Below are 11,435 nucleotides of genomic sequence, written 5' to 3' on the forward strand. Positions count from 1 at the left end.
ATATACCCATCCCCCGCCGCCGGACCATCAACACAGCTCCACCATTCCTGTTCACTGTGGCTCAACTTCCCCTCATCAGCAACCTTTCTAGGTTCATCTCTAGTCCAAGAGCTGACCCTGCTTCTTCCCTTTCATGACAGGGCCCTGATTGCTTGTTTAGCTCCAATAAAAGAATAAAACCCAAAGAGTGCTCGTTAGCCGCGGGGAAGGTGAGGCTGTCTCACAGGCTTATGAAGTGTATCAGGAAGGACTAGTCCCTGGAGAAAGACGTCATTCCGGGTCAGCAAAGAAAAGGAGGACCCTCAACACGATGGATTGACACAGTGGTTACAACAATGAGTCCAAATATAGCGGCGATTTTGAGGATGGTACAGGACTGGGCAGTGTTTCGCTGTGTGGCACAGAGGACTCCTGAGGGAGACCTGATTTGATAGCACCTAACAGCAGTGATACGGCCAGGGCATTGTCTGTGAAAGAGCCCTGGCAGTTCAGTGCTCAGCTCTGAACCAAAAGATTGATATGGTTCAAACACATCTTTCTCTTGCAGTTGTCTGAGGAGAAATGCAGCAGTCTGCATCCATAGATTATGCATCCTTGAAAAGGATAGGACACTTCTCCTCTTTCTTACAGTGTTGTTGTGAGTCAGAGTGAACTCATCAACAACAAGTTTTGGCTATTCGGTAAAGAGGGGGGCAGTCAAAGTATCTTCAATGGCCCTGACATGATGTACAAGGTATGTATGATGGTGGTGGTGTTATGTACCATCAAGTCAGGATTGACCGAGAGCTGATCCTCCAGCGGGTTTTCAGAGACAGTAAATGCCTATCTTTCCCCCTTGGAGAAGCTGGTGGATTTGAACCACTTGCCTTCAGGTTGGTAGCATACCACTAGGCTACCAGGGCTCCCTTTTCCTTCTTAAATTTTCCCAAGTTAGTACTAGTCTTAGTGTATCTTAGTGTTCTGTTGTTATCCTTCACCTTTGGCCAAGCTGTCTGACAGGATTCAGCCTTATGCTCAAGGTTACAGAGGGTCACTGTGGTCTGTCTCCTCAGGATCTATGCTTTTACCCTGGGAAGGAGGTGGGGAATGTAGCCCCAGCCTCGAGCAGAGGACCTACAGGAGTCTGAGAGGTTCAGGAAAGCCAGAAGTTTGGATTTTCAGTGTCCAGGATCATCAAAAGCATAGGAGCACAACTCAGCCTAACCTGATCAGAACCGAACTCTGGGTCAGCTGAACCCCTCCGAAGTTCTTGGACAGATTCTGCCCTGAGCTGCTTCTCTCCATTCCAGACCCAAAGCAGTAGGCACGCCAAAGGTGCATGCAATCAGGGCCCAGAGGCTGGATACCAGGGTAGGAACTGGGCAGTGCCAGTCTTGATGACTCACTGTACTTTAGCCTCAGGGATGCCAGGAGGCCACCCCTATACCACTCAATGGTGAAGGGAGGGTGAGTAATTGCCAGCTTTCAAAAGCTGCCTCTTTCTGGCCTCACCTACCAGCCTACAACAGCCACTGGCTAGGCAGAGAGAGGTTAAATCCAGAAGGTCAAGGAGGGTGGAGCGCTGTGGTGCCTGGAAAAGCCCAGAGTGTGGGCGTCCCTAGGGGTGGAGCCCTGAGCCATGGGGCTTCAGCTTGTCCTACCAACAACACTCCCACAGGAAGGTTTTGTGTAAATAAGACTTTTTTTCCCCTTTTGGCTTCTCTTCTACAAATAAATTAAGAAACAAACTAGAAAATTGTCCGCACCCACTGCAGCCCTTGGGTATGGGGTATGCCCTGTCCCTGCAGGGCCAAAAGAGTCTGTGGTTTCCTCAAATCTTGGAGCAGTCCAGGCCCAGGCTGGTGGCAGGAGAGAGGTCACGACCTCTTGGCAGGCTCAGTCCTGCAGCTGCCCCAAACAGCCAGACTGTCCCTGGGGCTCTTCCAGGCCCGGGTGCTGACTGGGAGGGGAGATGTCTGGCAGGTCTTGGCAAGGAGGAGAAGGGCTGCTGCAGGGCCCGTCGGGGGAGGGATTGGCCAAGTAGGCATTCACCAGCTGCATGATCTCTTCCACCTAAGAGAGGACAGAGGTCAGGGTGCAACAAGGGCCATGGGGATCCCTTCTTTGTCTCATTCTGCACCTAGTGACTCTGAAGCTCCAGCTTCTTTACCAGCCCCTCTGTAACCTGGGCCCTGGCACCTTCCCCTGCCCCCTCCCCAACTATGTACCAGTCATACTGCTCCTGTAATAGCAAGTCTATTCCCATGCAGGACCTTTGCATTTCCACTTCCCTCCACCTGGAACGCCAGTGTCCAGATCATTCCATGGCCACTTAAGTGTTACCCCCTTGACCATCCTACCAATGCTACTGGCTTCTTCCAGTCACTTCCCCTCACATGGTTTTTTCCCCATGGTAAATAATCTTTAATAACTTGTCCAGTGCCTGACTCACCCACTCTAATGTAATCTCACTCAGTGATCTTTGATCACTCTTGGGTCCCCCAGTGCTGAAAGCTGCACCTGGCTGGTGCCAAGTGTTCAATAAATGTTTCTTGAACCCCCTCTTTTTCTTCCTCTTTCCACCACTCCTCTCCCACTCACCTGGGGACTCTGCAAGAGGAGCTGGCTCTCACCCACCCTCAATGCCAGGGTATGTGGCCCCATTAGCTGGCAGGCGGCCACATGGCCATAGCTGACACTGTGGATGGGCTCTGTCTCACCAGGTCGGGAGAGGGACATGGCCTTGGCACCCAGGCCCAGGCATAACTTCTGTGGAGTGCCCCCACCAGGCTCCTGTGGACAGACAGGGGTGAGTCACGGGTTAGGGAGAGGACACCACAGTATTTGGGAGGGGGGCAAGGGAATAGCTGTGAGCCCCTCCCACCCTGACCCTGAAAGGAGGTAAGGTTACAAAGAAGTGAGAGCTCAAGGTAACTTCTGGGGTTTAAAAAGGGCAGCTCCACAGGGAGTGGGCAGTGTGATCCACAGCGAGGGCCTGTGGCTCTGGGGCAAAGGTGAGGGGCTTGGGCCACCAGAGTCCCCTTCTCCCGTCTCCCCCTCACCGTGCTCAGCTCCAGAACGTCATACCGAGCAGCGCCGAACCCCGGACACTGCGCCGCCAGAGCCAGGTAGGCAGCCATGGCCTCAGCTCGGCCCATGCCCCGCAGCCGCTTCCAGCCACCCAGCACCGCAGCCTCTGTTCCAGCGTTGCCTCCGCCATCCTGGGCCACGCTTCCTGCCGTGTGGCCGGCCCCTCCACGCCAAGCCCGCTCCGCCCGCCTCTTGGCCAGTCCTGGGCTCCAGAGTGCCCCGGCCAGCAGGGCAGCAGAGGGGAGCGGCCTGGGCGCTGGGCGAGGCGGGTCTTCTCGTCGCGGGGCTGGGGGCGGCAGCAGCCGGTCCAGGTGTGGCAGGGGCACCCGTGGGGAGAAGTCCCGGTGCAAGCTCTGCAGACGCAGCGCCGCCAGGGCGCGCAGGGTGTCCTCTGGGGGGGGCGGCCGGCCGCGCAGCAGTAGAGCGTGAGCCTGCAGGGAGACCATGGGTGTCAATGCTGGAGCAGCTAGAGTGCTGTCCAGAAAAAAAAAAAAACCACAAACAAATAAGGACTTGAAAGTTAAAGGTTGTGGTTGCCTAAAATAATTAAACTAGAATGTCTGAACTGTTAAGGAAAGGTTAGAAGTTCAAGTCCACCCAGAGGCACCTCGGAACAAAGACAACCTACAGCCCCACCCCCACCCCCAAAAAAAAGAAGTATCCATTGAGAATCCTGTAAAGCACAGTTCTATTCTGAAACAACAGGTCATCTTGAACCGATCCTAACTGATTTTTAGGAAGAGAGAGGGTTCAAGGATCTGTTTAGAGGGTGTGAAGGAGGGAATCTCTCACCTGCTCGAAGAGGAAAGGGAGCTCATGACCATCTGGTGATAGCCCCTCAGGATGCAGAGGCCCATGAAGACGCAGGCACAGTCTGCAATTGGCATCAGGTGACTCTTCCAGACCAGCTTCCTGGGCGGCCAAACTGGGGGGACGGAGAGAGAAGGTAGCTAAGAGACTGGAATAAGGGTCCCCGGACCGCTGGGGAAGCTGGGAGGAGAAAGGAGTGAGAGACCACGCTGGGGGCTGGGGTTGCAGCTGCTGTTTGGAGCAGGGTCTGAATGGAAAGGAGCTGATTCTAGAGGCTGGATTGCAAACTCTGCCTCTGGCAGAGGAGTCAGATCTGTGACGCCAGCAATTACCACTGCACAGGGCAGGTAGTAAACGCTCGCTCAATAAACGTTTGCTTAGTGTTGGACTGAACCTGAGAGGCAGAAGGACTGATGGCAGGGCTGAGGCTGGACATTTACTTCTCAAACCTGGTGAGCACGTCGGCCACGATGGTCCCCCCAGCCAAAGCTCGCTCCTGTGCCCCTCGTTGCTCATATAGTGCAAATGCGTTGCGGCTGCGGGCCAGGCCCAGTCGGCCTACTAGCTCTTGTGCCACCTGGAAAGGGGAAAGCGGAAGTCAACCCCAAATTCTTTCCAGGACTCCAGCAGGGGTTGATTCAAGGGAGGAGTCTTTCAGGTCTCTTGCTTCCACCACTATCACCACTAATTTATTCAAATGGTGACGTTGTGGTTAGAAAACTTGGCTGCGAGCCAAAAGGTCATCAATGGAACCCACAAACCTCTAGGAGGAAGAAAGGTGAGGCAACCTGCTTCTTTAAAGACTTACAGACTTAGGAGCTCTGGTGGCACAGTCCCTACCTACTATGTTGCTGTTAACCAAAAGACTGACAAAAGCATGGAAACCCTACGGGCAGTTTCTATTTCGTCCTGCAGGGTCTGTCTCTATGAGTAGGGAATCAACTCATGGCTGCATGAGTTGGTTACTCCAATAACAAATCCGAGGCACAGAGCAAGGGACAAGGGATCAGTAAAACCAGGCATGGAAACCTGGGAGGGAGGATTGGGGTTGCAGGAACCTTGACCTCACCTCCCCTGCTGTGGTGTGGGAGTCGATGGTCACTGGGCAGGCGCCAGCGCCGGGACAGTGCACTGTGCACAGCAGCTCCTGTCGCCGACTAAGCGCGGAAATCTCCGCCAGGGAGGGCACCAGCTCTCGACCTCGCGTCTGGCCCAGTGCTCTTCGGATAAAGCGCGCATATTCAGCCAGCTCTGAATCTGGGAGCGCCTGCTCGGTCCTGGGGCAGAGGGTGCCCACGAATCAGTGCCCTTCTTCTCTTCACCTTCCCTCCCCCTCCTTTCTGCATTATGGGTGCTTTCATCTCTTGGGTTTTCTCCCCTCTAACCAAGCTTCTTGTAGGCAGTAACTTGAGCCCTCTCTTTCCCCATCCTTCCCCACCCTCCACGCACCCTTCTCTGTACTCATTACTTTTTAAGACGCTGGCAACTCTTTCCCACTCCCTACAATCTTCATGATGTTCATTCAGACGGAATTCTGAAATCCATTCCCACCAGGCTCTAAACCCCTGCAGCTGAACTGCTCCAGCCTCCGTCTGCCTTAAGGGGGCGCCACATTGTGATTCCTCCGCCCACACGTCGTACTATATGTAGTAGCAGCGACCCTTCCCTACGTTCCCCATTACTCCGTGGGAAAGGACTGTCACAATGCCCCAGCCCATTAGATCCCCAGCTCCTGGCCTCGACCTCGCCCCTCCCCTCCCCTCTCACCTCTCCAGATGCCCCAGGAGGTGTCCGCGCACAGCTCCTCCAGGCCGGAAGGTGCAGCTCATGCAGGTGAGGAGCTGCCAGTACCGCAGGGCCGCGGGGTCATGGGTAGCGAGGGGACCAGGGGGCCCCGCGGGGCCCGAGGTCTGCTTAGCCAGCTGCAGGAAGAGTTCGTCCTGGAGCGCGGGCAGGTCCCGGCAGGTCTGGAGCACACCCTGCATCAGGGGCCCCGGGCGCCGCGCCCCCTCCAGCGCCTGCAGCGCCAAGAACAACCGCACCGCCTCCTCCCGCAAGGGTGCGTAGCCTGGACCTGCGGGAGGGTGGGGGTGGAGGGACGGTTTGGAGGGGGGACACAGAGCTGAGCCCTAGGAGGAAGGCATGAACCAGAGGAAGGTCAGAGGGAGTATAAGGGGACAGAAGGTGGTGAGGAGAAGAAGGTACGAAGGACAGGTAGAGTGAAGGGAAAGCAATCGTCCCAGACCCAACTCTCAGCCCTTGCCTCCCAGGAAGCCCCACTTGATAGCTCTACGGCTAGATTTGGCTCTAGAAGAATAGATTAAAAGGCATAGGTAGTTCTAATCCCAGAGTCTTTAACTGAGGACCATTAAACGAGCCAGAAAACAGACTGAAAACCAGAGTTCTCCCAGTACTCCTTAACCCTAACTTGAAGAGAATTAGAGCTGAATGAAGGTAGGTGCTTTGCCAGCACATTCTCCCAGATGGTGCCTTTTCTATCAAATGTAAAGGCAATTTGAACAGATAATAGGACATGATAGGAGTCCTTATGGCACAACAGTTGAACATTTGTTAACTATTAACTGAAACCTAGGTTGGTGGTTTGAATCCACCAGCAGCTCCATGGGAGAAAAAAAACAATAAAACAACCCTGATGATCTGCTCCTACAGAATATTGTTGTGTGCCCTTGAATCAGAACCGACCCATAGCTGACCCCCACCCCCCACCCAGTGGATTTTCAGAGGCAGTTAAGTCTCATTGGAGGAAACTGCCCATCCTTCTCCAATGAAGCTGCTAGAGGATCTGAATTGCATGTGTTGAGGATTCCAGCACAGCTTCTTACCATCAGGCCACCGGAGAGCTCTATAGAGCTCCCTGTAGAATGATTACAACCTAGGAAATCCTAGCAGGCAGTTCTACTTTAGCCTCTAGGGTTGCTGAGTGAGAATCCACTTGATAGTAAACAACAACTTTAACAATATGACATGGTCTTCGAAGTGTGATGAAAGGCCAAACAAGATGGTAAAAAACTAATTTGAAGACATTTCAGGGGTCAGACTGAGAAAGCCATCAGAGAGGACACTTATTTCTGCTGACTTCCCTCCTCACAACCTTGGGTGTGTCTGGTTGGCTTCTCATGTCACCTTCATCCCTTGAAAAGTGAAGGTTTGGGTAAGTCCAATAAGGTCTTTATGTTGTTTTTATTGTTGTTATGTGCTGTTGCCTGCAACTCATAGCGACCCTATGTACAACAGCCCTAAACCCTCCTCTATCCTGTGCCATTCTTATTGTCTCTGACACACCTACCCCCATTACCCCGTCAATGAATCAATCATCAAGGGTCTTCCTCTCTTGCGCTGTCCCTCCACTCTCCCAAGCATAATGTCCCTCTCCAAGGACTGATCCTGCTTTGCAACATGTCCAAAGTATGTCAGATGAAGCTTCAGAATCCTTATTGCCAAGGAACAGCCTGGTCTCACCCTCTCTAGGATGAACTTGTTTGTTCTCCTAGTAATCCATGGTATATTCAATACTTTTCTCCAGCACCACAGCTCAAAGGCATCAATTCTCCTATCATCCCTAGTCATTGTCCAGCTTTGCGATGCATAGCAAGTAATTGCAAAGACCATGACCTGTATCAGGTGCACCTTACAGTAAGACATACTCAGATTCTCCTCTGATCACCTCATTCCCACTCCTGGGACCACTCACCTGGGGCACTGGCTCCGTAGGGCAAGGGCAAGAGGGGGGCATACAAGGCCCCACTCGTGTGCCTCAAAATAGGGTTCCGATGGTAAATGAGGGCCACTGCTTCTGGGTCCCCGCAACTCTCCTAGAGGCAAAAGGCAAAGGTGAGGAGGTAGGGCAATCTCTGCGAACCCAGATGGCTTCTGGGTCTACCACCCTCTTCCTAGCTCTCTCTGGAGTCCCCCTTTCCACACCTGGATGTCCCTAAGTAGCAGCTGGGTGGGGGTCTCTAAAGGTGCCTTGGAAGCAATCACTTCTCGAAGTGCCACCCCCCAGCGCTCAGCCTCAGCCTGGCGTGGAGAGCAAAGACGGATGCTATGCTTCCGGCCAGACACGGTCACTGACCACAGACCTGGAGACAAGAAAAGCCGAGAAGGGCAATCAGGGCCAGTCCCCGCAGTAGGTGCCAGGAGGTGGGAAGGTCCCTGTGGGTCTCACCTGTCTCTTTGGGCTTGCGCTCTGGGCCGGTCACAGAGCACAGACTGGTGAGCACCAGGCTCCCGAGGCGCCTCGCCCCCTTCCCGCTGCCGCTGAACTGATCCAGGGAGTCCCGGGTGAGCACGAACCAGGCCCTGCGCGGGGGCAGCCAGGGCCGCGCGCCTCCTCCACGGGGCTCGCGGTACAGCCAACCTGAAGGTGGGGGTGAGGGCAAGGATCAGCAGATGGGGACATTATCCCCGAAGAACTGGGATTGGGCGTCTCTGGAGTGTAAAACTGGGGTTGGGGGGAATCCCCACCTTTCACGACCACGTCCGGGTCGTCCTCTGGCGGCCCCTTCTCGGGTATGAGGCTCCGGGTCTCCTCGGAGCTCTGCAGCCTGCACCGGAGGGAAGGGAGGGGAGGGTTGGGCGAGGCTGCCCGGCTCTCCGCCCGCCTCGAGGGGGCGCTTCAGTGGGAGCTCCCCAGACCGCGAGAGGTTTCTGGCTCCCGGGCTGGGAACCCCTCCCCCTGGCTGTGGGAACCGCCGGGCTGTTCTGACCTCGTACCAGAAATAGCCTGGACCCCCCCTTTCTCCCCGCGCCCCTGGTCCGACCGCCCGGCCAGCCCCCGGGACCCCTGCCAAACCACAGCGTCCGGCAGCGGGCCCTCCCTTATTGCACAACCTTGGGAGGGAAGATGACTAGCATGGGGGTCCTGGGGACCCGCTGGGGTCACAAGACCAAGGGACCCAGGAATGAACTCACCTGTCGGAGACAGGCCCCGTCCTCACCGGCTGAGTCAGCGTCACGTCCAGAGGGCCCTGGGGAGGCAGATAGGGAGGCCTTCAGGGTCAGAGCTCTCCCTGCAGAAAGCTCATGGTTTCTGCCCCATCCAGCTCTGCTCAGGGACTTCAGGAATCAAGGAGCAGGGTAGTGGCTGGGGCCCATCAGCTCCAACCAATGGCTCTGATCCTCTCGCTTGTCCAAAGGCTTACACCTTGTCACCGTTACCCTTTGAAGATTTAATCCGAATGGGACAGGATAGAATCAGAGATTCCTTCCTTCCCCACCTTGGGATGGAATGGAATCAGAAGATCTGGGTTTTAGCACTGGCTTGGCCACTAACTCTGTGGAACCTGAAACAAGTGCCTTCCTATCTCTGGGCCTCAGCTTTCCCATCTGTAAAATGGAAACGGTGGAAGAAGATCCTTCCCTTCCCATTCTGACACTGACACGCTCCAAGTGACTTCCAATTTTCCTTTTCTTCCACTCTGCTTAAGAAGGAATGGCCAGTAGCTAGGCACAGACGGGTACAGTACAGAACTTTCTTCAAGAGCCTCGCTCAGCCTTTGCACAGACATCCCTGGAAGTGAACCTCTACCGTGCTGCCGGGCTCAGGATGGATACTCTGAGCTGAGGAATGGCGCACACACTCCAGGCGAGCTATAGTCTGGGATCTTGCCATTTCCCCACCCGACCCACACCGCCCTAGAACTCCAATCCTAGACTGCGGTCTGAGAGAGGCCGCAAACCCGACAGGAGGCCCGCCAGGCGGGAACTGTGCCATCCTCCTATTGCGCCCAGACAGCCCCAGCCGGGAGGGGGAGGGGGACCAGGGACACCTGTCCCCATGCGCCAGGGAGGGGGGTGGAGGTGGAGCACGAGGGAAGCAATGGCGGGGTTGACAGAGCCGACCCTGCCCAGGCTGAAGCTTGGGGACTGGAAGCTGGTCCTGTGCTGACTAGGGGCCCAGATCTACCCATTTTCTGGAGGATCTGAGCGGGGCTCTTCGCCATACCATCAAGGCACAGGTGCTGACCACCCTCTCAGACCAGCTCCCCTAGTCTCAGTCTCCCACTTTCTTCCCTCCCCCCCTCTATATTTATCCGTCCTCCGCCTCCGCCAGGTGCTGGCGCCGGCCCTGGCAGCGCAGCCCGCCCCACCCGGGCACCGAGCCACCGGCCAGCCAGGGACCCCTGGGCGGGGGATGGTAGCCTGGCCCAGGCCATTGCACACGGGAGTCTGACAACCATCGTGAATGATTATGCGGGAGAGGGCATCGGGGTCTTGAGGTAGCTCACACTAATTGTGCCTCAGTTTCCCCATAAGAATATTCGGCAAAACCCGTGAACGTCTCTCACCCATCCCTCCAAGATTCCCCAGGAGCCTCACCAAGGAGGGCCGAAAGTTCTGTCCTGAGTAGCAGGGTGACAAGGGCCCTTGAATTGAGGCCCCCACCTCCTTTGCCGTGGGATCACAGGCATAGACCTCAGTCCTAGGATGTCTTCTTCCCCTTGCTCATGTTCCCGTGGCGGGAGCTCCTGCATCTGGCCCTAGAGCTCACGATCTGGGCGCGGAGCGAACCCAGGAGTCCGAGCCGCCTAGCCGGCCTCGCCACATTCCTCGGCGCTGGCGGAGGCGGAAGGAGACGGGATGGGACGCAGGCCCGGCGGGGAAGGGAGAGGCAGAGCCAGGTCGGGCCACGCGTGACGCCTACCCCACTTCAGGGCCCCCAGCAGGTGGACAGCGCCCAGCGTGCGTGCGAGGCCCACATGCACACACTGAGTTCGCCAGCCCCTTGAGCTCCAGGGGGCTTCTGACCCTCTAACAGAAGCTCCCCCACGTCCCCAGTCCTCCCTGAGAGTAGAGTTTGACTGGAGTCTGGAGCAGGAGCAGGCGTGATAGCCTGTGGTATCAAGAAGGATTGAGACGAGTCTCCAAAGTCCCCCCCTCCCGCGCCCGACTTACCCTCCCGCCGCCCGCTGAACTCGGGGTCCGTAGCTCAAAGGTCTCCTCGTCCTCGTCCTCGTCCCCGTCCCCGCTAAGCTCGCCGTCCCCGTAGTCCCGGTGCAGAAGAGTAAAGCCTCGACGGCAGCAGAGAAGCCACCACAATCCCCCGGGGAGAGGCATCCGGGCGAGCGACCCGGGATGGGGGCGCGTGCCGCCGCGGTGGAGCAGCAGGGGGTCGGGGAAACTGGTGGGGATACGATCCAGGCGGGGGAAACCAGAGGCTGGAGGGAGGGAGAGAGCAACAGGGAGAGAGCAATGTCCAGCACTGGGGTGCAAGGGGACGCCAGCTAGAGCCTGCGGGGGGCTCCGGGTCTGGCCCCCAGAGGGGGAGGGGAAATAGCGTCCAGATCCAGGGTGGGGGGAGAAGCGGGAGCAATGTCCGGAGCTGGGAAGTAGTGTGCAGTCCTGTGGGGGGCAGTGTCCGGTGCAGTGTCCGAGGTGGGCAGTTGTCCAAGCTCCAGGGAGGGTCGTGTCCGGTAGGGCATCCGGTGGCCGGGGCCCGGGCCGCGCGCGCTGCGCTCCCTGCAGCCCCGGGACTGGCGCGCTGGGGGCGCGAGCACAGTGCCGGGACCCCGCCTCCCCAGCTCCCTTTCCCCTGC

The 11,435-nt window shown here is 56.7% G+C and overlaps 2 protein-coding genes across 2 annotated transcripts in view; one reads left to right on the forward strand and one right to left on the reverse strand.

The window, feature by feature from the left end:
- Window positions 1-1,519, forward strand: part of LOC102864861 (tubulin gamma-1 chain-like) — a 7,342-nt gene extending 5,823 nt beyond the window's left edge. The window contains exon 8 of the mRNA XM_006901724.1: window positions 1,499-1,519. Coding sequence (XP_006901786.1) covers window positions 1,499-1,519 — 21 coding nt within the window. The remainder of the gene's footprint in view (window positions 1-1,498) is intronic.
- Window positions 1,520-1,662: 143 nt separating this feature from the next.
- PLEKHH3 (pleckstrin homology domain containing, family H (with MyTH4 domain) member 3) lies at window positions 1,663-11,404 on the reverse strand. The gene is made up of 13 exons (XM_006901673.1): window positions 10,795-11,404; window positions 8,812-8,867; window positions 8,365-8,444; window positions 8,066-8,257; window positions 7,822-7,979; window positions 7,592-7,712; window positions 5,647-5,953; window positions 4,949-5,156; window positions 4,320-4,456; window positions 3,862-3,994; window positions 3,042-3,500; window positions 2,581-2,772; window positions 1,663-2,052 (listed from the first exon to the last, which is right to left on the reverse strand). The coding sequence occupies exons 1-13, from the start codon at window positions 10,954-10,956 to the stop codon at window positions 1,876-1,878; spliced, it is 2,382 nt and encodes a 793-aa protein (XP_006901735.1). The 5' UTR covers window positions 10,957-11,404; the 3' UTR covers window positions 1,663-1,875.
- Between the last annotated feature and the right edge of the window lie 31 nt (window positions 11,405-11,435).

The sequence above is a fragment of the Elephantulus edwardii genome, unplaced genomic scaffold (genome assembly GCF_000299155.1).
Source record: "Elephantulus edwardii isolate Elephantulus edwardi_28Jun2011 unplaced genomic scaffold, EleEdw1.0 scaffold00340, whole genome shotgun sequence".
Classification (NCBI taxonomy): Eukaryota; Metazoa; Chordata; class Mammalia; order Macroscelidea; family Macroscelididae; genus Elephantulus; species Elephantulus edwardii.

Excerpts from the sequence above, each read along its gene's own strand:
- PLEKHH3 (XM_006901673.1), bottom strand. The coding sequence starts at position 10,956 with ATGCCTCTCCCCGGGGGATTGTGGTGGCTTCTCTGCTGCCGTCGAGGC. Across the intron at positions 5,954-7,591 it reads CTACGGAGCCAGTGCCCCAG|GTCCAGGCTACGCACCCTTG; the intron begins GTGAGTGGTCCC and ends ACCCTCCCGCAG. Across the intron at positions 2,053-2,580 it reads TCCTCTTGCAGAGTCCCCAG|GTGGAAGAGATCATGCAGCT; the intron begins GTGAGTGGGAGA and ends GTCCTCTCTTAG.